This window comes from Ursus maritimus, unplaced genomic scaffold (genome assembly GCF_017311325.1).
Source record: "Ursus maritimus isolate PB19 unplaced genomic scaffold, ASM1731132v1 scaffold_26, whole genome shotgun sequence".
NCBI classification, from domain to species: Eukaryota; Metazoa; Chordata; class Mammalia; order Carnivora; family Ursidae; genus Ursus; species Ursus maritimus.
Window position 1 is genome coordinate 9,267,645 of NW_024425119.1, and position 25,679 is coordinate 9,293,323.

The 25,679-nt window shown below is 38.7% G+C and overlaps 1 protein-coding gene across 1 annotated transcript in view; it reads right to left on the reverse strand.

Moving 5' to 3' along the window:
- The window catches only part of LOC103669156 (PZP alpha-2-macroglobulin like), a 47,931-nt gene that overhangs the window by 7,307 nt on the left and 14,945 nt on the right, over positions 1–25,679 (reverse strand). Inside the window, exons 11-28 of the mRNA XM_008697488.2 lie at positions 25,295–25,456; positions 23,697–23,924; positions 23,383–23,446; positions 20,373–20,509; positions 19,661–19,810; positions 15,051–15,215; positions 14,576–14,678; positions 9,360–9,504; positions 8,523–8,751; positions 7,521–7,647; positions 7,012–7,133; positions 6,301–6,352; positions 5,107–5,190; positions 4,443–4,619; positions 4,071–4,158; positions 2,697–2,853; positions 2,306–2,380; positions 1,713–1,893 (exon numbers count right to left, since the gene is read on the reverse strand). Of these exons, the coding sequence (XP_008695710.1) occupies positions 1,713–1,893; positions 2,306–2,380; positions 2,697–2,853; positions 4,071–4,158; positions 4,443–4,619; positions 5,107–5,190; positions 6,301–6,352; positions 7,012–7,133; positions 7,521–7,647; positions 8,523–8,751; positions 9,360–9,504; positions 14,576–14,678; positions 15,051–15,215; positions 19,661–19,810; positions 20,373–20,509; positions 23,383–23,446; positions 23,697–23,924; positions 25,295–25,456 (2,446 nt within the window). The remainder of the gene's footprint in view (positions 1–1,712; positions 1,894–2,305; positions 2,381–2,696; positions 2,854–4,070; positions 4,159–4,442; positions 4,620–5,106; positions 5,191–6,300; positions 6,353–7,011; positions 7,134–7,520; positions 7,648–8,522; positions 8,752–9,359; positions 9,505–14,575; positions 14,679–15,050; positions 15,216–19,660; positions 19,811–20,372; positions 20,510–23,382; positions 23,447–23,696; positions 23,925–25,294; positions 25,457–25,679) is intronic.

Genomic DNA, 25,679 nt, shown 5'->3' on the forward strand with positions numbered 1-25,679 from the left:
TATCTATCTATCTATCTATCTATCTATCTATCTATCATCATAGTTAGGAATATAATTCCATAAAATTTACCTGCAGCATTTACTATATTACTCTCTGTATAACATATGAAATCACAGAGAAGACATTTTTTAAAAAAGATTGTATATATTTATTTGAGAGAAAGAGAGGGAAAGAGAGAGAGAGCGAGAGCGTGAGTATGGGCGGAGGGGCAGAGGGAAAGGGAGAATCTCAAGCAGACTCCCTCCTGAGCAGGGTGCCCAACATGAAGCTTGATCCCACAAACCTGAGCCAAAATCAAGAGTAGGAGGCTTAGGGGCGCCTGGGTAGCGCAGTCGTTAAGCGTCTGCCTTCGACTCAGGGCGTGATCCCGGCGTTATGGGATCGAGCCCCACATCGGGCTCCTCTGCTGGAAGCCTGCTTCTTCCTCTCCCACTCCCCCTGCTTGTGTTCCCTCTCTCGCTGACTGTCTCTGTCAAATAAATAAATAAAATCTTAAAAAACAAAGAGTCGGAGGCTTAATCAGAAAGAATGATTACCCAACATTTGCATCAACATGGATGGGACTGGAGGAGATTATGCTAAGTGAAATAAGCCTAGCAGAGAAAGACAATTATCATATGGTTTCACTCATTTGTGGAACATAGGGTATAGCAGGGAGATTGGTAGGAGAAGGACAGGAAGAATGAAGGGGGCGTAAGCAGAAGGGGGAATGATCCACGAGAGACTATGGACTCCAGGAAACAAAGTGAGGGTTTTAGAGGGGAGGGGGGTGGGGGGATAGGCTAGCCCGGTGATGGGTATTAAGGAGGGCACGTATTGCATGGAGCACTGAGTGTTATACACAAACAATGAATCATGGAACACTACATCAAAAACTAATGATGTACTGTATGGTGACTAACATCATAATAAAAAAATAAAAAATAAATAAAGAAAAGAAAAAATATCTCATATATTTCTAAATATCTCACACATTTCCACTATGCCTCATGCATCTTTTATTCTTGTTCGTGTGCACATGTATGTACGTGTGTTTGTGTTTTTTGGCATATTTTTATTATTATTGTAATTTTTAAAAAAGATTTTATTTATTTATTTGACAGAGAGAGAGAGACAGCCAGCGAGAGAGGGAACACAGGCAGGGGGGGTGGGAGAGGAAGAAGCAGGCTCCCAGCGGAGGAGCCTGATGTGGGGCTCGATCCCAGGACTCTGGGATCACACCCTGAGCCGAAGGCAGAAGCTTAACGACTGAGCCACGCAGGCGCCCCTTTTATTTTGTGATCAGCGGGATATTGTCTACTCTTCTACACTACCGTGCACTACTCCACTCTTCTGCACTCTTAATCTATCTACTTATTGAATTACTTTGTCATTAAATCCATCGACTTAATTCTTAATTTCATTTACTGCATTTAACAATTCTCAATTTTTTAATTCCTTGTTTTCTATAATTTCCAAACCTCTGCATATTTGAAATAAATGTATTTGTTGGAATAAAAAAAAAAAAAAAAAGAGTCGGAGGCTACATTGACTGAGCCACCCAGGCATTCAAGAAGACATTTTTATAAGAAGTGCTCTGGTTTCACCACCTATGAGTTGGCTAAGGAATTCCAGATGAAGCTCGTTACTTTCAGTAAGAATATAGCTCTTCTCCTTTTGTAGCATCAGCGTAAGTGAAAGGGGAGACCGTTTTTTTACCATCTGCTCTCACCTTCTTTCACAGCTTCCTCATCAAGAGAGTTCAGTACTTCTCTCTTCTTATCTTGGTTTCCCACTAGAGCAAAAGCATAGGCCAGCAACGCCTTGGTGTAGCTATGGCTCCCCTGTGTCCCCTCCTTCGCCGTGTTCCAGGCAGTCTCCAGGCAGAACAGGGCATTGCGAATCACAGGGTGCTGCAAAGACAAAGAGGTAATGATGTCAAACTGGGGTAAGTAGAGGATGGAGCAAACCCTGAGTTGGATATTGCTCGACAGTTGCCATTTGTCGTTGTCAGCCAGCCAGGTAGACAGCCAGCCAGCCACGATATTGACATGGAAAAAATATTTTAAGTCTCTTAGCTTTATAGTTAAGTCTTAAAAGAATAAGGCTAGTGAGCCTGCGGTTTTCAGATTAGTTTTGGTACACAGTCCAAGGGCATGGCTAGGCAAGGATAAGTTCCCTTTAGTGGATTAACCGAAGAGCTCAGCTAGCTGAGAAATGCCTCAGCATTGAGCAAAAGGAAGTTGAGACTTGGCTTGTAGTAGGGGGTGTTCCAGACATCAGGCCTGTAGTTTCCATGGGAAATGAGATTGAAGGGAACCTTACAGTGACTGGAAGAGGAATCTCCAGAAGAGCAATAGTAATGTAGGCAGAGAGGGTCACTTCGTCTTCTACTCCTCCCTGTGGGGGGAGAGAGAGAGAGAGAGGGAATTTTGACTAATTCTACTCTCAAATTTTAGTATATTCTCTACTGCTGTTTCATGGAGACCTTCCTCAGGATCTGTCTCTATCAAGCAAAATAACATCCTCATGCGAAGCACTGTTTCTTTCTTCTCAATATTTTTCAGGTTTAATATTATATTCATTCTCTGACGCCCTTTCACACTGCTGGACTTCAACTTTGCAGTCTCTCTGTGCCTTCCTTCTCATCTCCCCTTTGGAGGAATGTTAGTATTGTGTATCATGAGGTTCGGGGTAAGTACTCAGCACACCTCACCTTAATGGCATTGTTGAGCAGTGACCCAGAGCTCCAGAAACAGCCGTTGTCCTTCTGCCTTTGGGAGAGCCAGGCGAGGGCTTGGCTGATGTGTGCTTCATCGATAAAGATGTAGGTTTGAGCCTGGGAAAAGGTCTTCAGTACAAAGGCTGTGAGCCTGAAGGGGGAGGAAGAGTGGGGTGCTGTTTTCCACGCAGCACACTAATACTCTGTTTCGCACACATAGACTCCCTCTCCCCCCAGTGCACCCTCATGAAAGTCCGTGAGCTATTAATAAGAGTTTGGAGACTTTTTCTGTTAACCTGGCCGGTTCCGTATTCTTTCTGTTTGGCTACGACATGCTGTTAAATGCATTGCCCACCGTCCCTGCTTCCTAAAGCATTTCTGTGTCACTTTAGAGAGTCGGGTGTCTCCTAGTGTTCTCGGGTGGTTATGATAGTTGCTGTCACATTCTGGGCTTTCTGTATTTATTTCTTTTTCACAGATTTCTTAACCTTCTCTTCTGCAGCTAATACTCTAATGAACTAACTACGTTGAACGTCTTGCTTCAGCAAATATTTTCCTCCACATCATCCAAACCTTCTACCACTTTCTGGGTCATTGATCTCCATGTGTTTTCCTGTGTGGTCAGACTTATTCAAGACGGATAGATACGGGGCGCCTGGGTGGCACAGCGGTTAAGCCTCTGCCTTCGGCTCAGGGCGTGATCCCGGCGTGATGGAATCGAGCCCCACATCAGGCTCCTCCACTATGAGCCTGCTTCTTCCTCTCCCACTCCCCTGCTCTGTTCCCTCTCTCGCTGGCTGTCTCTGTTTCTGTCGAATAAATAAATAAAATCTTAAAAAAAAAAAAGACAGATAGATACATAGAGAAATAGATGAGTAGATGGACAGATAGGTACGTAGATGGGATGGATGGATGGACAGACGGGTGGTTGGAGAGACGGAAGACAGACAGATGGACAGATGGATGGATAAACACACACACACACACACACACACACACACGGTTATCAAGTACAAGGTAGTAAAGTACTCTCAGTTTTTCTAGCCCGTTTCTAGTGCTCTCAGGGCTGAGCAAAAACTTAAGAGGGAAAATCACAAACTTACAAAGGTCCCTTAGTAACGTGAGAAAGAAAAGATGCTTGGTGTATCAGATATAAAAAGAATCAACTTCCAGGTGTTCTCAGTTCTGCTACTTATTAGTTGTTTATACCAGATACATCCATTTATCCATGCTGAATGCCATTTCCTCCTTTATAAAATGAAGTGAATAGCTCTCACTTGACAGGATTGTTTTAAAAATTAAATAGGCTAATATATGTACATGCTATGAACTCATAGTTGAAACTCAGAATAGATTTTCTTTTCTTACCAAGTGTTACCTTGGTTCCTGCCATATTGTTCCCCAAAGGTGCTATAGGAACCATCTTGGTGTTTGTAGTTGAGCTGTCGCTGGTAACCTGGAATGAAAGGTTCAACTAGTTCGAGAAGTGTTCTAGAAAGGCAGGCCACCCATAGGTGCAGGCTGATGGATCCAGAAGCCACAGACATTGTATGGTCTCCTGCGCATAGGATCTGACATAGAATATTATGGATATATCACAACACAACATCCTATTAAATGTTGGGAAAATTGTCATCTCCACAAAAATCACCGTCATTAGCTTAATATCTGGGAATATAATTCAAGTTTAATCTGGAAAAGTCTCATTAGAGTAACAAAGTAAACTTTTCTCTGTCTCACCACTGATAAGATAGCCAAGGGCCTTGGACTTGATCTCCAGAGTCAACTGTTGGGTTTCATTCAGATAGTTCAAGACATAGATGTTAGGAGCAAGCAGGACCATGTTTTGTTCTCCACAGCCATAGGTCATCTGGAGGAGATCCTGTATATTTTGCATAGCAGAACCTAATATGTCACCTAGGGAAAGTGAAAGATGAGATGTCAGAGTAATTTCAGCTCCTAAGTAGACCAACATTATTAAAGACAAATTATTTTCATATTTAGAGTCATAGGCACCATTATTTAGGCAAGAGGAAATTTATATTTAGAGAGTGAGACTTTCAGAATCCTAACAGAAATAGATGCTATCAATAAGTTGAGATTTAGAACACAAATATTGGGGTGCCTGGGTGGGTCAGTCAGTTGAGCGTCTGACTCTTGGCTTCAGCTCAGGTCATGATCTCAGGGTTGTGAGACTGAGCCCTGTGTCAGGTTCCGTGCCCAGTGGGAATTCTGCTGGAAGATTCTCTCCCTCTGTCCCTCTCCCTACTATCTCTCTCTCTGTTTCAAATAAATAAATAAATAAATCTTTAAAAAACCCCAAATATATAGGTATATGTATATAGATACAGATGTATGATGGCTGCCCTTTTGTCCTGAGTTTCCCAGGTGCAAGATGACTCACCCAAAACTGAGAAAGAAGCTCTGGCAGATTCTTTGACCACATTTGGTGGGAGCTTCAGGGATAACTGCTCAGATACTTCAGTACCTTTGGAAACAGACAACCATATCAAAGTATGACATCTCTTATAGCGATACGGTGTAGTGGTTAAGAGAGGGGCTTCAGAGCCGCACTGCCTGGGGATGGCACCAGCCCTGCCACTTACTGGCTCTGTACCCTGGACACATTATTTAAACTCCTCATACTCTAACTTGCTCATGGGATGATTCCATGGAAGAATGCATGTAAAACACGTACATTAGAATAGCCTTTGCAACATGTGAAATCTCCATACATGTGAGCAGTTATCATTGTTGTTATTATTATATTTAACAGTGTTATTATGTCTCCTTCAGGAACCTTGGGTCCGAGGAATAAGGACTTTGGCTTATGATGAGATTACCTTTAACTGTCCAGCTCTTCTTGGCACAGAACGACTTCCAGAGTCCTTTCCCCTCTCACTTTACTATGTTCTGGGTTGCTGTGCATGGTGGCTCTCTCTAAAAGAAGTCTGGGAACTGGTGGGGTGTATAGTTCTTTGATCTGATTGTCTAATTCTCTGATTTTATTGTTCGCTGATTTTATACTTTAAATTGGTCCTTCTCAAAAAACAAGAACAGTGTCATATATGCTACGGATGTAGAACTAATACTAATGTAATTTAAAAGCTGCAGCTCTTTCTTAATGATACGATAAAGCCCTAATGTAAAGTGTTGTTTTTTTTTTGCCATGAAACACTTTTTCAGTACGATGAGTATAAAGTGCCCCACATTTCATCATGAACTATTTTAGAGACTATCGCTGTCATTCAATCTTATTATGACTTTGCTGTCTTCCTACCCAGACTATGACACACTAAACTACTACGTCCTGATTGGTTCATGAGCAGTCACTGGGCTATGGAGGTAAAGGCTGAATGTGAACTGAACAAGCCCCAGTATTAGTCTTGTCTGCATCCCTAAGCCATGTTTACCCACTCTCTTGGGCTCAGTGTTCTCTTCTCTAAAATGCATATAAAGAAGTACTTATTGCTATGCCAAATTTAAGGGGACATTCTAAAGATAAGGGGAGATAAAATGTATGGACATGCACTGTAACTTGACAGACATATCCCCGTGAGGCATTATTCTCACTATGACTATGAAGATGGACTCTTACCTGAAGTGCAGGTCATAGAGTTGAAAGTCTTTTCTTGCTCAATACCTTCAGGCTCAAGTGGAAAAAAAAAAAAAAGAAAAGGAGAAAAGGGATAAAGGTTTTTCAAAGACAAACGCAGATTCGATGCTTTGAAGGGTGGGGTTTACCCTAAACAATCTTAACATTCTACTTATTAGCAAATTGCTATAAATCCATAAAACTCTGAAGAACCATGGAGACCAGCAGAGGAGAAAATGAGAGGTAATAAGGAAAAAGAATCAAAGGTAAAAAGTGTGAGAAATAAATGAATCTTAGAAGAGATGGAGAGGTCAGGAAAAGGGACTAGCTCTGAATTAATTTGTGAGAAAAAGTATTTACGATAAGCTAACAAGTTTTCCTAAAAAGGTTTACCATAATTATTTTAGGACAGGAAATTCCATTAGTCTTATCAGGTGGATTGTGTGGGTATGGTGTTAATTATTCTTTGTTAGCTCGAGAATATGGCCATACTGTTTCTCACTGTTACTATTGTTAGGGTCTTAGAAAAATATTGAAGTGATGGGTAGGAAGGAGGGCACGTATTGCATGGTGCACTGGGTGTTATACGCAACTAATGAATCATCGAGCCTTACATCGGAAACTGGGGATGTACTGTATGGTGACTAACATAATAAAAAACATTAAAAAAAAAAAAGAAAAAAGAAAAATATTGAAGTGCCCAGACCGACTTACTTCCACCAACAGGGTTTTGATGACTGTGTCTTTTCTCCCAATCTCAGGGACCTCAGCAACCTCATTTCCACACACCTCTGGGGACTGCATTGCCTCTGCACTCACTGAGAAGTTCACATTCCCTAAAACAAAGAATGTAGAAAAAAAGTGAGCATCCATCTTGATAGAAGTCCAAGCCATTCTTAACAGCTGAAAATGACTTTGTGCTCTGTAATCACCTTGAAGGGCTGCACTTTAACCTGACAACTGGCTGGAATAGGAAATAAAGCTGAAAAAAACCTCAAGGTTAATGGACACTGAGTGATCAGTGCCCAAGTACAGTGACTGTGGGGCCCAGGAGCAGTGGGAGTATTGCGAGGAGACCATTGTGAGTAGAAATCGAGGGAAGAAAAAAAACTAACCTAATGGAATTATATTTGTGGGAAACAAAAAGTGAATGTGATGTCAGTAGTGTTCAGATATCCACCACCCTTGTCGATTAGAGAACCTTTTGGGGGAACGTCACTCACCCAGAGTTTTAGGAGTTATCGTCCAAGACAGGGTTTGCCGCTCATTTGCACAGATGCAATAGGATTCTTTTCCTTTCTCGTTTTGGGATTGTAGGAAGGCTGGAGAAGCTTCCAGTTCCACACTGACCTATCATTCGCAAGGGAGGCAGAGGAAGAGACATTATCAGAATACGGAGAGACAATGAATGCGCAGAATTGGGCCCACATAGGAGATGCTGCACTAAATTGGGATTTGGAAAAAAAATGATGTCATGTAAGCTCATGCATGCTTTGAGAAGTATGAGACTGTCAGTTGTACAAATCAAGGTTGACTACTTACTAGGAGGATCTGGCCTTTGCATTAGGGTAAATTGGAGAAATCTGCAGATGTGGCAGCAGTGGGTAGGAGGGAAAAGCAGCAATGGTATAATGCCCTTGGGAGCACTACCTGCTGGTTTCTACTTGTTGGTTCCCACCTCTCATGTAGATTTTCTTCCTTTCTTCTTTCTTACCTTTTCCCACTTCCTGCAGCATTTATCACGTGTCTACTACGTACAAGGCTTGGCAAATTATGAAGAGTATGTAAGAAGTTCCTGACCTCGAAGATATGGTGTTATGAAGGGGATAATCTATATACAAAATTGTGACAAAATTTACAAAGAAATATGTGGGAATTTAGAGATGGGAGACCTTGAAGAATGACACTCATGGAATTAAGAAAACTGAGTTTTGTGTCAGCATCGAGAATTTTCCTGGCAAAAAGTCTATCCCATGGTAGAGGATGCTGTAAGGTTCAGGAAATTTTTTGAAAATGCATGGGATTTGGATACCCACGATTTCAGTACCTGTAGCTCAAACCTCATTGTGTTATCTTTCTGATCATGTCCTGCCTTGCTTAACACAAACAGTGCTTGTGCATAATTCCCAGAATTAGCCACAGTCTTGGGAACAGAATCAGGAGCTGAGGGACTGAAGAAGTCTTTGATTCTATCCACCCTTTCAATCCACCCTCATTTTCCTTACCCGGATGCATTTGGGAAGGTAGTTGAGGACGGTGGCCTTGAGTGTGAAGGCCTCTCCGCGGATCACAGAGTAGGGCATTATGAGCTCCACAAAGAAGGGCTGGAAGACTCGGAGGGAGGTAGGAAGAGAGAGACCAAGTCCAGTATCATTGGACAGGCAGAGGGCTCCTGCCTTCCACTCTGTGATGGTATCAGGGACTGTTACCCCCACTTCGGCCACGCCTGATGAGCTGGGGAAGATAGAGATGTGAAGAACAGAAAGTGAGCAGGTGAAACACCTCTTCTCAAGTGAGAATCAATATGTGCACATGTGCACACTAGGTTACGTATTGGGAAGCTGAGTTGGGAAAGCAAAAGGTACTAAATGCTGCCTCTTTCCCTTATCAACATGTCTGTACCTTAAAGAAAAATATTTCAATATTTCAGTTTGGCCCTTAAACTCCCCTCACTGTTGTATGATCTCATAAACCAGCATACTTAAGAATCATGATCCAACAAGCAGCCCATTACATTTACATAGCTTGATGTGTTTATGTGGATGTTCTAATCTTGTTTATGGACGGTTCCCCCAATGGCCTTAGGCAATCTAGCATTTGAATACTTTGAGTACCCATATCTGCTTTGTGGCAGAATAATTCTATTAGAATTGCTCATCTCTGAGACAATTTTACTAATGAACCTAAATAATAAAAGCATTTTCGTAGGCCATCCTGAAAGAATGAGAGGTTAAGACGATTATTTAGAACTTCTCAGAAAGATTATCTTAGAGCTGAAAATGCTGGAGGATCCATATTCCCTCACGTGACCACAGCAAATGGAGGAGAATGAAGGTACTTACTCCACCACCACCAAATCCCAGATCCAGGTCTCAGGGAAGTAAGTCCGTACTGTTTCAGAGACTGGCTCCGGACTTTGCATATTATTTGCAGACATGAGATTATATGAGTGAAATTGAGGAATATATTGACTTGCTCCACTACCTGCTATTAAAATAAGGGAAAATTACAATCTAGTTAAAGAAAAAACATCCATTCATTTCCTGGTGCAAGTGTGAGACTTAGAAGAACAAATTTTCAGTATTCCTGTTCAGATTGTCCCCTAAGAGTTGTAGAAATTTGGAAATAACTTATTGAGCCCTTATTCTTTGAGCAGACAGGAGTCCTCGTTAAAGGTAAAAATTCCATGTATCCTAGAGATAGCATAATTCTACGCGGAGTGGAGGCTTGTAGGACAAGATAACTTGGAGACGCATTTATGGTTTGTGGGAGAAATAGTGAGTTCTCAAGGTCACAGAATATCGTCTCTTCCACAAGAAGGATTGAGCAGAAAATGCCAAACTCTCTTTAGGCAACATGTGTTCAATTGTTTGAATTACCAATGGGGTGAGAGAATTTAATAATATCAACTCTTTGCACTACATTGAAGCTTGTAAGCTCATTGTTCTCTTGATAACAAGGCTAGAGCATTAGATTTTATTCTCTTTATTTCTTGGGAAGGAGAAATGAAAAATTGAAGATGCCAAAGAGAGACATTTCCATTTGGTATAGCTCTATGATGGAGACAGAAGTTATTTACAAAAGTGAGGGGGTAGAGAACTAAACATGAAGACTTTGTGGTTCTATTTTGTGCCTGAAGTCATGCTTAATTGAATTTGAGTGAGGTTCTCCATCCACGTACCCCATCTGATATTTCGGAATTGCCTTGTGAAAGAATATTTATAAGGAAAAACATTGTCAGATATTTCCACTCAGTATCTCTCTCAACTAAAAAGGAAAAGGAATTTCTTTAAATAAATATCATACAACTTCTTTCCCTCATGTCCTTCCAAGTGGTAGCCATCTCTATTTCTGCCTTTGGTTTCTCACTGCTGTTGCTCTACTGTCTCTGTCTTTACTTTTATGTTGAATATGTAAATGGATTATTAGTATTCAAGTTTATCTAAATGGATGATGCATCTAAATAAACTATTTTCTTTTTCCTGCTCCAGACATCAAAGACCCTTCAACCTCTCCAGCTAATATAGTTAATGAACAATGGCTTAATGTGTTATTTTAACTCCATTTATTGGATGATGGCTGTATCTTATCGTCTCATTCTCAAGGTCAACTTAACTCTCTACTGATCCTTTCACTGTGTTTACATTAAAATTCTATTCTTCATTATGTCACAACTCATAAACTCTACTGAAATGCCTTTAGATTAATTTCTCAAGACAATATTATTATTATTATCTTGCTTTTTTCCCCCCATCTGACTTCATCAAAATGTGTTGATCCCTGGACACACCCACTTATATTTTGTTTCACTGCTGATCACAAAATAGTTTCTCCTGGACATTCTGTTCATGGCTGTTAAAGGGCCACTCAATCTAGCTTTGTAATACTTGTATTCATTTTTGACCTTTGCTACTTTCAAGCAAAAAAGTATAAAAACTCAAAACTTAATTTTCTTCTAAATGTAATATTTAGGTGATTCTTATAAGAAACATATTAGATCACTTTACCCACCCCTTCTGATAATCTTTCCATCTCATGCAGAGTAAAAAGTCAAATTCTTACAATGACCTACAAGGCCTTACACAATTTCACCTCAATTATTCCACTGATCTCACTCTCCCTTGATTCACTCTGTTCCAACCACAATGGTTTCCTTACTTTTTTTTTTAATAAAGATTTTATCTATTTGACAGAGATAGAGACAGCCAGCAAGAGAGGGAACACAAGCAGGGGGAGTGGGAGAGGAAGAAGCAGGCTCATAGCGGAGGAGCCTGATGTGGGGCTCGATCCCATAACGCCGGGATCACGCCCTGAGCCGAAGGCAGAGGCTTAACCGCTGTGCCACCCAGGCACCCCGTGGTTTCCTTACTTTTAGAATGTTCCAGACAAGCTCTCACCTTAGAGCCTTTGAGAGACAGAATAGTGTAGAGGTTAAAAAACATGGATCTGGAGTCAAGCATCCAGATTTGAATCCATCCCCATTCCATATCTTACTGGCTGTGGCATCTTAATGGCTTGAGTTACTCAGCCTTTCCAGGTTCAGCTTTTCCATTTGAAAAGTGGTGATAACCATAAAAAAGAAATGGACCAACTTATTTCACTTAGCACTATACTCTCTAGCGCCACCCATGTTGTTGCAAATGGCAAGATTTCATTTTTTAAAGGATGAATAATATTCCTAAGGCAGTCAGAGAAAGACAAATACCATACGATTTCACTTATATGTGGAATTTAAGAAACAAAACAAACAAGCAAAGGGAAATAAATAAGACAGAGACAATCAAACCAAGAAACAGACTCAACTATAGAGAACAAACTGATGGCTACCAGAAGGGAGGTGGTTGGGGAGATGGGTGAAATACGTGACAGGGAGTAAGGAAGGCACTTGTTGTGATGAGCACCGGATGATATATGGAAGTGATGAAATCACTAAATTCTACACCTGAAACTAATATAACACTGTATGTTAACTAACTGGAATTAAAATAAAAACTTCAAAGAAAGAAATGGAAATTATAAGGTCATGGAAATTTTAGTTAATGCTGTGGTGATAATCATTTTGCAAAATGTAAGTGCATCAAGGGGGGCTTAGGTAGCTCAGTGGTTAAGTGTCTGACTCTTGAGGCCATGATCCCCAGGGTCATGAGATTGAGCCCTGCATGGGGCTCTGCGCTCAGTGGGAAGTCCACTTGAGATTCTCTCTCTCCTTCTTCCCATCCCTCTAAAAAATAAGAGCATATGATAAGCACACTGTACACTTCAAACTTACGTATACCATTATATGTCAGTTACATCTCAATGAAGCCATCTATCTTCTATCTCCCTCTCATCAGGCTTTCAAAAACAGAGCAAGCATTCCACAGATATTTTCTATTATTGGTGATGCTTTCTATGACCGAAATACTCTTCTTCCAGATAGTCTCTTATTTTGTTCTCTTCCTTCAAGTCTTTGCTCAAATTTCACTCTTTTGGTAGGATATTCACTGACAAACTTATTGAAACTCATTTAGTCTCAATATCCCGTTCTCTTTTAATTTTTCCCATAGACTTTATCATGTTTTAATAGACTATATAATATACTTGCTTATTTTATTTACATTCTTTCTGTGTCCATTAGGACATAGCCTTCAGAAAGGTGAAGATTTTTGTTCTCAATATTGGTCGTAAGTCCAGAAAGTCGGTCAGTAAGTGTTCAGTGAAAAGTCATGGAACACATGCATGAATAATAACTTCAATTTTTATGACTTCTTAATTTTTACAGTTTCAGGCCCTAATCATTTCTATCATTGTCTAATAAGATTTTAACCTCTTTTTTAGATGAACCATTTTCTCTCTGTCTGTCTGTCTCTCTCTCTCTCTCATGCTAGGGACATTATTAAAGTTTTATTTTCCATGTATACTATTCTACGTCATCAAACCCTTCGAGATGGCATGATGGCTTCCCAAACAGACATGGGAATGGGTTTTTTGTTCTTCAAATTATTTTCAAGAACTTTTACCAAGTATTCTAGTTTTTGTAGCTCTTTCACCGCATCATCTACGTGGTTCATTTATATCTGCCCATTTATCATTCATTATATCTGCCCATTTATCATTCATTATATCTGCCCATTTATCATTCATTATATCTGCTCATTTCAATTTTCAGCTATTTATATCTATACATTTTATACGTTTCTTTTTTTTTTGAGTTATATCATATGCCTATAATTCTATCCTTATCACATTCCAGAAAATTTCCTTTTCCCTTAAACTTTCATGGTTTGAACTCAAACTTCTTCCTTTGTAACTTTCATGATTATTTTCCTTTGCCTTATTCTCCATCATTTATATAACATTTAGTTACCTGACAAAAATCATATTTACCATCACTAAGAAACTGTTTGGAATTTATTCGTGTTATTATTGAGAAAAATAGTCTAGAGTCTTTTAAAAGTAAGCTGATAGGATTGTTTTCTTCATGATAGGGCTGCTTTATAGATGTATAATTAACCTTACATGTAGGCTCAATGTCTCAGGACATAGGGAACAATTTTTAAGCAGTCAAAATCCTTAATTTGTTTTGGTACATTATATTTTGTTATTTTATTGGATATTTTGAAAGGGCTTGAAGAGCCTTTAGGTAAATTCCTTCAATTTATTGATGAAGGATTTGATGCATAGAGAAGAGGAATCACATGCCCACTTGACACATAAAAACATGGATTCATAACCAAAACTCAAAAGATGTTAATCTTCAAAAACAGTAGACATCAAGAATATCTTGGAAAAATGAATAGTCAGAATCATGAGAGAAAAGGAGGAAAAGGTATTGGTTAATGGCTGCAAGTATAAATAGACCTGGGGATTGGGACATATGTTTGAACGGGAAATTGAAGGATGTAGAAAGACGCTGCTTCATTTGATGTTTTATTTTGGTTTTTTTTTTTTTTTTTGGTCTTGGATTAGGAGATATTTCTGCCATCTTCATACTGTTTCTTTTCACCAGTGAGGCTTTTCTCCTTTTTTTTTTTTTTTTTAGATTTTATTTATTTATTTGAGAGAGATAGAGAGTACGAGCAGGAGAAGGGGCAGAGAGAGAGAAGGAGAAGCAGACTCCCCTGCTGAGCAGGGAGCCCTATGTGGGGCTCAATTCCAGGACCCTGGGATCATGATCTGAGCCGAAGGCAGACACTTAACTGACTGAGCCACCCAGGCACCCTTTTCTCCTCCTTTCTGTTCTTTAAGATACAGCATCCCTGTGAGTGTTTCTTAATTCTATAATTAAAATTATTCTCTCCTTACGTTGTAAACTTTTTTCCTTTCTTATCTGACAGTAGAATCTTGTGTTTCATCTGATTTTGTGCCCTAAAGTATCCGACTCAAATTTAGAACACTCTTGTCAGTTCTGGCTATGCCATTTACCAGCTAAATGATCTCAGCAAGAAACATCTTATCTGAATCTTGGTTTCTCTATGTATAAAATGGTTACACTATGTATCTCATTTTACCTTTTTTTTTTTTTGCAAAGTAATATTGTTGGATGTAATACAAATTTGAAAGCAATTTGTTATTTTACCTGCGATCAACGGTTGCCCTTCTCTTCCTACAGGTGGGTGGATCATTGAACATGACTGTGGTTTTCGGATCTTAGAGTTGGTGAACACCTTTAATCCCATACCCTGTAAAAATGGCGACTCGATAGGTATGTAAACTTGATTAGGATATATGAAATGTATTTTCCTTAGAAATGTCCCTATGTAACCCCAATAATCTTAATGTTATATTAATTTTGTGGAGATACACAAACTCGATAAATATAAATAGAGTGGCAAAATTGTAAACTTTATGGCTTATTAAGATTTTATTACTTATGGCCTTTTACAAATAAACTAAATATAACAAAAATATTTCAATGAAATGGCAGAGAGTAGGTCTAGCTCTGGCTCTGACGTATCAAATGTTGGGCTAAACAATTTCTAAACTACATATATAGTTTTACTAACATTAAAACATTCATCAGCTGGTACAATAAAAATTAATAAGGACTTTACCTTTAGGAAGCTATACATATCGTCTTCATCATAACTTGGTAAGGGAATATAGATGGCTCCTTTATGAATGACATAAGGATGGCTGCAACTTGCTTCTTCTTCTTCCTGCTGGTCCAGATTTTCAGGGAAATCTGTAAGATCCTTCATAGTTAGCAGACTATATACCTGTAACAATGGAGAGATTAAAGATAGAGCTCTTACCTGTTTTTCTTTTGAAATATCCAAGGAACTGAGAGAAATATGATAATCATCATCAATCCTTTTTTTTTTTTAAGATTTATTTATGTGAGAGAGAGAGTGAGTGAAGGAGCAGGAGAGGCAGAGGGAGAGGGAGAGAGAATCCCAAGCCAACTCCATGTTAAGTGCAGAGCCCAAAATGGGGCTGGATCTCACCACCCTGAGATCATGCCTGAACAAAACCAAGAGTTGGAGCTTAATTGACTGTGCTACCCAAGCGCCCCCATTTCCAATCCTTTCTTGAGTACCTTCAAGTAGTTGACACCTCAGAGAGAAGTTAAAATTGTTGTTTGTTTATTTTTAACAGTGTTTTTTTTCGTTCTAATGATATGAAACCTATCTGGGAAAATGTTTCCAAGGAATAATAAAACTGAAATTACCAAGGATTAATGAAAATTTCACTCTAGAGGTAAAACTAGACCAAATATAGGAAGGAGATCTAAATTATCTCTGTGTTTGATGAATACTTAATACCCTGACAAATTTAGGTAGGATTGTTGCAATCTACTAACCTTCTTTTTCTATATGGCTTTGTTCTTGGATAGAACCACATAGGTACATAAATGGATACATATCATCTATATTCAATAGAACAATGTCTACACAATTGCAAACACAGGCCACTTTTTTTTTTTTGAACAAGGATGACTTAAATGAAAGAACCAGTAATCCATAGAGTGGAACCAAGAAGCCTGGTTTATTTCCTAAGCTGGAGTAAGACAAATCCTAATCAAAGGACTTCAAACCTTTGGCTGGATCTCAGAATTGCCATGGACCAATAACTCCCATGTGCCTTTGTTTCCCCTTTTGAATAGGAGTGTCAGTATGCTAGTTACACCATTGCATGCTGGATGTGTGGAGGTAAATAACTTCAGTGCACTTTAGTTCAAGGTCCTTGTATTGAGAGGAATTGTACTTGAAGGACTACACCCAGAAACACCATCTGCACCTGGACCTATTTTAATGATGAAGTTCAACCTTTGAGCTGTTGCTATTGGGGAATGAGACTTCTAGGAGTGTGAGAGGAAAGTGAGTGTATTTTACCTGTGGGAGGGTCATAAATCATGGGGAGTCGGAGGGCAGACTGTGAAGACAGCCTCCAAAATTGCCCCCAGGAATCTTTACTTTCTGGTATTCATGCTCATGTGTAGTTCCTCCCATAATGAACAGGGCTGACATCTATAACTAATAAGATTTTGTGGAAGTGATAGCGTCTAAATTCCAAGGCCAGATCATAAAATATATTGCAGCTTTAGCTTCTCTCTCGGATCACTTTCTCTGGAGGAAATCGCTTGTTGTGGGGACACCTAGGCAGCCCTATGGAGGAGTCAGTGTGATGAGGGATTAAGGCCTCCTGACAACAACTATATGAGTAGACTTCCAACCTCAGTCAAGCCTTCAGATGACTGAAGCCCTAGCTAACATGTTCACATGTGGACTGACGTGAGAGATCACAAGCTAGAAGCACCCAGATAAGTCACTTGGGGATTCCTAATCCATAGAAAGTGCATACGATAGGAACAGTTTATTGTTTTAAACCACTAAGTTTGGGGAAGACTGTTATGCAGCAGTAGATAACTAACCACAAACACACTTCAAACTTCTTTCTCTATTTACTTTGTTCTTGAGCAGGAGAGCAAAATGGTCACATAAATGAGCATGCATCATCTACACTGGGTGAATGAATATTTTCCAGTTTATTGTCAAAGCAAGTGCCTTAAAGATTTTTACAACTTTAAGAACCCAAATCTCCAGTTATGTTCATAATCCTTTCTTACCTCTATTATGTTCAAAGCTGTGTAATGCACCTGAAGCAACTATTAAATTTATATAATGACACAAAATAGGGTAGACATTAAATTTTGAAAAGTAGACTGAATTCCTTCAACACAGGCTGAAATATAGTTTAGAATAGGCTACCATAAATACAGAGTGTACACACACACACACACACACGCCATTCCTTTGGGTGCCTGGGTGGCTCAGTTGGTTAAGTGTCCGACTCTTGATTTCAGCTCAGGTCATGATCTCAGGGTCGTGAGATCAAGCCCTGTATGGGGCTCTGTGCTCAGTGTGAAGTCTACTTGAAATTCTCCACTTCTGTTCCTCCCCTTGCTCTTTGTCTCTCTCTCTCTCTCTCTCTCTCTCTCTCTCTCAAATATATAAATAAATCTTTAAAAAAAGGTAAGCTACTCCTCCAAAGAAAACCCCCAGGGAGAAATTTCCCTACTTTTCAGGTTAACTTCCAGAGAACCCTAGTCAGAGAAATATTTTTATGTAATAATTATTATGCTACAAAGAGATATTTTGACCTGTCAATAAAAGACAAGGTTGAGAAAAACTTTGATTATACCCTCCATTGTGAAGAATGTTAATTTTGGTGATTAGAAACAGGATAGTGATTCTTGATATATTTATCTTACAGTTTTAAAATTCAATACATATGTGGCGCCTGGGTGGTGTGGCTGGTTAAGCATCCTTTTCTTGGTTTCATCTCAGGTCATGATCTCAAGATTGTGAGATAGAGCCCCATGTCAGGCTCTATGCTCAGCAGGGATTCTGCTTGAGATTCTCTCTCTCCTTCTCCCTCTGCCCCTCCTGGTTGTGTGCGAGCATGCTCTCTCTCTCTTTCTTTCTCTCAAAATAAACAACTCTTTAAAGAACATATAATACATATAAATGAATTTTCAGAAGCAGAAACTAGAACAAAACCAGAAGGAACTTCAATATCACTGATGCATCTTCCAATATTGATAAGTAATAATAACTCCCAAACAGGCAAGTTAATTAGTTGATCTGCTTAAACACTGATGAGAGCTATAAAATTTGCCAGGGATAACTTTTTGACAATGACCAAGTTCTAATAACGTATCAGTTTTCTTGCATCGTACTGAACAATTTCAAAATATGAGTAATCTAGTTTTAAATAGGTTAGAAAAGTTGTTCTGGAGTTTTCCTTCCTTCCAATAGCTTTCTCTTCAAAAACCCCATGTTTGAAAGTCCTTTCTCCTAATGCTAATTGTTAACCAATTTTTCACCTTTTATTTTTCTGAGCCACATGTAATCTCTTATAGTCCCTCTAAAATGACAGCTTTCTCGGGACAAGGACTATGGTTGCTTACCACTATTCTCCCCAGCCCCTAGAACAGACCTGGCACATAGTGTGCCTGCAAGATGATGATGATGATGATGAGGTTGACGACGATGATGAAGAAAATAAAGGTCAACGTGATATACCAAATATTACTGCTATGAATTAATATAATTCTAGAAAAAAAAAGGACTTAAAATTTTAGTTTGTCCATGACTCATCATTGCTGACAAAGGTGTTGTAGGTCGTTTTTTTTAAGTTGAAAATAATTGGTGAATCACTTTCAGTTTCATAGACCCCAAGAACTCTAGAAATGGAAATAGATCTACTGGAAGGTACATGACTTATGCTTGTAAATATCAATTTTTATAAAAAGCTTACTTACTCCATTGACCAAAAATGATTTTTTTAGGTATGATCCATATTATCTAATACTTTGGGAACTTATTAATTCTTTTTTCTTTACTTTTTTTTAATTTTAATGTTTTTTTATTATATTATGTTAGTCACCATACAGTACATCCCCGGCTTTCGATGCAAGGCTCGATGATTCATTAGTTGTGTACAACACTCAGTGCACCATGCAATACGTGCCCTCCTCACTACCCATCACCGGCCTATCCCATTCCCCCACCCCCCTCCCTTTTTTCTTTACTTTTTAAAGTTTTTATTTATTTATTTGAGAGAGAGTGAGCAAGAGAGAGCACAAACAGGGGGAGGGCCAGAAGGAGAGGGAGAAGCGGTCTCCTTGCTGAGCAAGGAGCCCAATGCAGGGCTCTATCATGGGACCCTGGGATCATGACCTGAGCCGGAGGCAGATGCTTAACAGATTGAGCCACCAGGTGCCCCATTTTTAATTCTTTTTTAAATAAGACCATCGCATAAGCGGTGAATCTTAAAACACATAGCTTTCATTAATATCATTGTAAACCATGAGTAATTGAGATTTAGATTTGATTCTCTAGAGAGAAAGAAGTTATATCCAGGAAGAGATCGAAGCTTGTGGGCAGTGTCAGACGCTCGGCTGTCATTTACTTCTGGTAATCTTGCCTAAATCTCTCAAACGTTCCCTTAGTTTCCACATCTTAAAATGTGTCTGCTACTCCCTAAGATCTAGGGAGTATCACATGAGAAAATGCATGTGAGAAAGCTCCAGAAACTATATAAAATTGGACAATGGTGACTGTTTTTATATTGTACTCTCAAGAGGGGCTTCTCCTGCCTCCCGTCGCCTCCCGCCCCTCCAGTGGCCCTGCTGACCCCGAGGCTGCCGGGAGCTCACCGAATCCGTGGACAGCTCAGCGTCGGGCCTTGCGAGCAGCACACTTTGGTCCACCGCACGGAGGGCGCACAGGGACTGAGGAGAAGCTGAAACTCGCAGGTGGGCGTGGGAAGCCGGGAGACTTCGTGCTGGGCGGAAGCTCAAGTCCACCTGTCGTAACAGAAGGAAAAGTCAGCCCCACGTCCTCTACCTTTGCAATCCTGCAGTCACCCACATGTCCCGAGTCATCTTTACCTTAGCCTTATAGGACTGCCCACGTGTCAAGTCAGGAACCTCGTTTCCCATCTGCCTTTTATCGTTGAAAAGGTTTAGTCAACAGCTCAGTCTTATTCTAAAGGAAAAACTGATACCTCGGAAGGGATGAATAGCTTGCCTTTACCTCGGATCCATTATAGGGTGAGTCTAGGTATTTGTATTTGTCCTTAAGGTTTTTGGAACTTCTGAGTCTAAACATCATACATACCTCATGCAATTGAATTCGTGGAATAGGGCACCATGGACACAAGATTGAATTATGTTTTATGTGGTAGCAATTTGGCATAATTGAGAAAGTTCTGTGCTAGGTGCCTGGAGATTTGGCTCTGCCATTAATTTGTTGGGAACCCTTGGGCAACTCACTTAATTTTCTGGGCCCATTTTCTCTGAGGTAAATGGATGATACCTACAGTACCATTTATTTGTGTTTTTACAGTTTTATGCTGAAGACCGTCACCTTGTTGGGTAGGCAGTTTTCAATCTCAAAGCTCTCTGAATCTCCAAGAACTTCTCCATCCGGTAAAACGGTAAAGATGAACAATCGAGCAATGGGAGCGATGTCCGACTCCACAGGGAAGGATAAGGAAAAACTGCCTTTTACAGGGGCGTGGAGAAAATGAGACAAGATGGTCATGGGTCAGAACACTGTTGCTAGATCCTAACCCAGTTTAGAACTGTGCCTACTCATTCAAAGGCATAGTCTCTTTAATGTCATTCTAATTATTTGGTGAAATTAATAGGCTAATGTGTCCCTTTACAACTTCAATGTAGAATAAATACAAGTTCCTTACACTCAAGTCTATGTCTGATTTTCCGCTTAATTAAAACGGTAACCAGCATACGTCAGAATAGCTCAAAATTATTCTATGTATGTATGTATACACAAAATATTTTATAAAGCCTGCTGGGCTCAGTTAAAAATTAGAGAATAGGGAACTTCTTTTATATGTCATATATATAATGACTATATATCTCATATATCTGTATGATGAATGGAAACAATTTCATTTAGACTGTGATTCTCAATTTAAATACAGAGCCATAATTTGTAAGGTATAATCATAGAGTTCACTTTTTTTTCAAATACATGTCTTTTCTATTATGGTAAAAACACACATAACATAAAATTTACTATCTTAACCATTTTAAAGTGTACAGTTCAGTACTGTTAAGTATATTCACATTGTTGTGAAGCAGCTCTCCAGAACTTTCTCATGTTGCCAATCTGAAACTATGCCCATTTACCAAAAACTCTCCTGTTCACCTCCCCCCACCCTTGGGAACGACCAAGGCAGTGCCGTGGCATTCATATTTTTGTCCCATTGGAGGGATCAAGTTTTAACTTAGACCCCTAAAAGGAAATAAGATTTTCTCTAATAGGAGGGTAATTTAAATGCTTGTATTGCTGTGTCTGGAGTGAGCAATAGTAGTTAAGAATAGACTGAAGCATCACAAAAATAGAGACGTTATGGCAGATTTTTTTTTTTTCAGAGAAGATTGGGAGGAAAGTAACCTTTTAGTAATGAAATTTGTGAAGGCTTTGTCATTTAAAAAATGAATTCTGAATTTAAAACAGACTCAGAAATTGTTCTGAAATTAGTAATTTGCACCTTGATGTTAAAACTGCAGAATAGTACAAGAAAAGAACAATCTGAGTAAACAATGAAAAAGGTTAAATTTAGACAAACTGTGAACAGAATTGGTTCTTTTAACTAATAGAGTCAAGGATTTTTGGTACATCTTTATGAAGAAGAAACTGGTAATTAATAACATAATTACAATGTTTGGTTAAAATAGTTTTATTATAAATACTTGTGAATTCATTGATTATATAAAGAAATTTCTTTCAATTATTGGCTGAGTTACTTTCATTACTTTTTTTGTGATATCTTCATGAAGTAAATAATTAATAAACTCTTCCTTATATTATTATGTAGAGATTCTTCCTTTTCTGAATGATGCACAAATTAAAATATCAGGAAAGAAAAATCAGATAAACATGATGTTTTAAGACACTCATCTATTTCTATAAATGTGTTATATGTTCCATTATTGTAAGAAAATAGAAAACAAGCAACTAGATGCATTGAAGGGAAATAATGCATGCAGGGGGGTCCATTCTCTATATCAAACTATTCTTATATAAATATTGGGATAAATGATATTCAGAGCTGGCAGCAATCTTTAATGTTTAATTCAAACAATTGTTAATTGTGTTTTTTTTTAAAGGTTTTATTTATTCATTTGAGAGAGAGAGAGAGCATGAGCAGAGGGGAGAAGCAGAGGGAGAAGCAGACTCCCCACCGAGCTGGAAGCCACAGTGGGGCTCGATCCCAGGACCTGGAGATCATGACCTGAGCCAAAGGCAGACACTTAACCAACTGAGCCACCCAGGTGTCCCACAAGTGTTAATTTTTGAGAGTACTAATTAGTACCTTCTTTTGAATTAAACCTTCTCCAATATTGTTTCAATATGGAAAAACAAAAATATAATTGATGTTTTACTTTTCCTGCTTGATAGAGAAAGGAACTATAAAAAAAAAATCACAGGCGCTTGGGTGGCTAACTCAGTTAAGTATCTGCTTTTGGCTCAGGTCATGGTTCTAGGGTCCTGGGATCAAGTTCGGAGTAGGGCTCCTTGCTCTGCAGGAAGTCTGCTTCTCCCTCTGTCCCTCCTCCCATTCGATCTCTCAATTTCTCTCTCTCTCTCAAATTAATAAATAAAATCTTAAAAAAAAAATCACAGCTATGGAACAAATCCTAGCCATTGTTAAGTTCAGCTCTGGGGCGAGGTAGAGTTTGGTGAAATATTTACCTTAATTTCAGTTAATTATAAGAATGCTCATGGGCTCTTCTTCCTGTGATTTAAATTCTGACATGATTTAAATAGGGTAGAAAATAATCCTGGTTTCCTTTCCCCGATTATTCACGAAGTGCCCTCAAATTCACGTGTGAGGTTTCCAGTTTCATGGCTGCAGCACTGTGTGCGCCCTTATTAACTGTTGAAGGGAGAGATCCTTTCCAGAGGTAAGAAAGCCTAGCCCAGAGTCTGGCATTGGAAAAAAAACCAGTCCGTCATCTTTATCCTCCCCATTCTCCATGATACTTAACTCTCTTCTCTGCAATACTAAGATTAAAGATGACCAATTCACATTTATTTTAGGGCTAAAAACAGAAGGAAGCTTAGATTTTCAGAAGTTTCTAATTTAAATGTCAAGATAGAAGAAACACACTAAGGTAAAAAAAAGTGTACCTTCGCAGAATGACTGACACATAGGAGGCAATCAAATGTATCCGTTGAATAAAAAAAAAATGTTAGAATCATAAGGAGAATCTTTATTTTTTTGTGTGTCCTTATTATAAAGGGATAATGGGAATAACATCCCCATTTGTGAACTGTCACTGACGTGTGAGGCTAGATGTGTTGGGAAGGACATGGCGGGTGGGGAGGATTTAAGGATACTCACCGTCTCCTAGCTCTATAGACACAGCATGTGTTCCAGATCTGACGATGCTCCCCTTCGCCATGATCTGAAATGAAAAATCAACAAAAAAGCAACCTTTTGGAGCCTAACACACTTCTCAACATCTTACTCCCCACATGACCTGCTTTTGATTCTTGAATCTCTGCTAAAGAGAACAAACTGCATGAAAATTAAAGAATCATGGGGAACACGGATGAGACAGGAAGATGGTGAGGCAAGTTAATCACTTTTCCTGGCCTGTTAACCACTTTTGTCTACTGATAAACTCCAAATATATTTTGTGTCCTTATTCTTACCAGGTAATAGAAAATGAGTTCCTTTGGTTCCCCAATGGCCTCCCCATTGAATATATAGTACGCCTTGATAATCTGAGTTTGGCCACAGGGCAGGGTACCAGCCACAGGTTCCAGGTGAACATAATTCCCACGTAGGGAGAAAGCATGCTTAGCAACATGCTGAGCTGTGAGGTGCTCCTCTCGGAGCCATACAGAGTTAAAACACAAGTTAGGTTGTTTGTCGTAGGCCTGATGAAACAGAAAAACAAAGAATCGATATTGTCTTGAAATTCTTCACGTCAGCTTCCCACCAAAATGAAGAGTTAAAATTTTGTGTCTTCCCTTCCAACATACACTCTGCATCGTCTTCATCCCTGTTGACCACCAAAGAAACAAATGATCACCTTCCCGAATTGCAGTGATTAAAGAGAAATAATCTACAAATTAATCTCCTTTGCCCTGATTCTGCTAAATCATTACTGATTTATCTTTTCTTCTGTGGCTCAGGGCCAGAGGAACAATGATGTCCCAATGAGAATGGTAAATAATTGCAGCGAGCAGAAAAGGAAATCTTTAGATAATAGAAGTCCCTTGTAAGTTGGTTTAATTAAAATTATGTTATATATTAATGTAATATTTTATAACTGTAAGGGCTTCAAAATTGTTTATAAAGAATCCCAACAAATTATCATCTATGCTCCTTATCACTATTATGACTTTTGATCTTCAAGGCTTTGTGGTTTCTGGACCTTTAAACCTTGCAAATGTTGTTTAGCAGATAATTCCATTGATTTCCCCTGCAATGGTTGCTTCTTAGCCATTTTATGGGTGCACTTATTTTCTTTTTCTGAGTTTACTAGGTGTATTTTGTGGACCTTTCTATTTACTCTTATGATAAATTATCTGGTTTTTTTTATTATTGCTCTTAAATATATCATACTAATAATTTACAGCTCTGTTAACTCTATCATTATAGAGTTTCAAATATAGGGACGGTCTACCCATCTTTTCAATCTTAGGGAAGAGCAGGTATCTATTACATAGGAAACATTAAGCATTGCTTCATATTTTAAATTCAATTAACATGTGAACTTTGGGAAATAGAAATAATTTAAATGCTATTTATCTAAGCTGGAATCAATAAATCATTGTCTTTACTTCTTTGAGATTACAAGCATAACATCTTTTTTGTTGTAGAAATCTTTTGATCATCTTCATTAGGCAATATATATCAAGTGTGTGGGGGGGTTCTGCTCACTTTTTAAATTATCTGAATGGACATAGAAAAAAACAATATAAAACAAATTACATAAATTACTTACCTGTTGAAGAACTGATATGGTTCAGGAACAAATCCTATAAGATTTTTTTTTTTTTGCATAATACATACAATTTTAAAGATAATGCTAGTGAAATGATCAGACACTTTGACAGTATCTCTTCTACTGGTTTTGTTGTTTTTAATTAAATTTTTAGTCTCTTAAGTTTATCCCTAAGTTGGGCAGCTTCTTATTTCTGTCTCTCAAATAGAATATGTGTACTTCTTCACTACTGAATAAATGATTGCTGTATTAAGGTTTCTCTTTGCCCTCAGGTGTTTCTTTTCCTTTCATACTTACCATGACAGAAATTTTGTTAGCCAAGATATTAGTAGTATTGATTGAAAACTGAACAAGACCCTGGTCATTGGTAGTTGCATTGTAAAGATAATTTGCTTCATTTGCAGAGATAAAGACAAGTTTATTGGGGATGGGCACATCTTTCCCATCCACCAGAAGCACCTAAAGAAGAAAATAATTTGATAAGTTATGTGGTTAATATTCAGAGAAGGCAGAACTCATAGGAACAAATTCCTTTGCTGCCATAACGGAAAGAAAAAGCAAAACCAATTCCGGAAAATAACCCTTCTATGTTTACTACAAAATTTATTTTTTTGTCCCATTTTTAACCCTCATGTCTTTTACCTTTTTCTCCTTTTTTTGGATCTTTGGATCTTTTTCATCT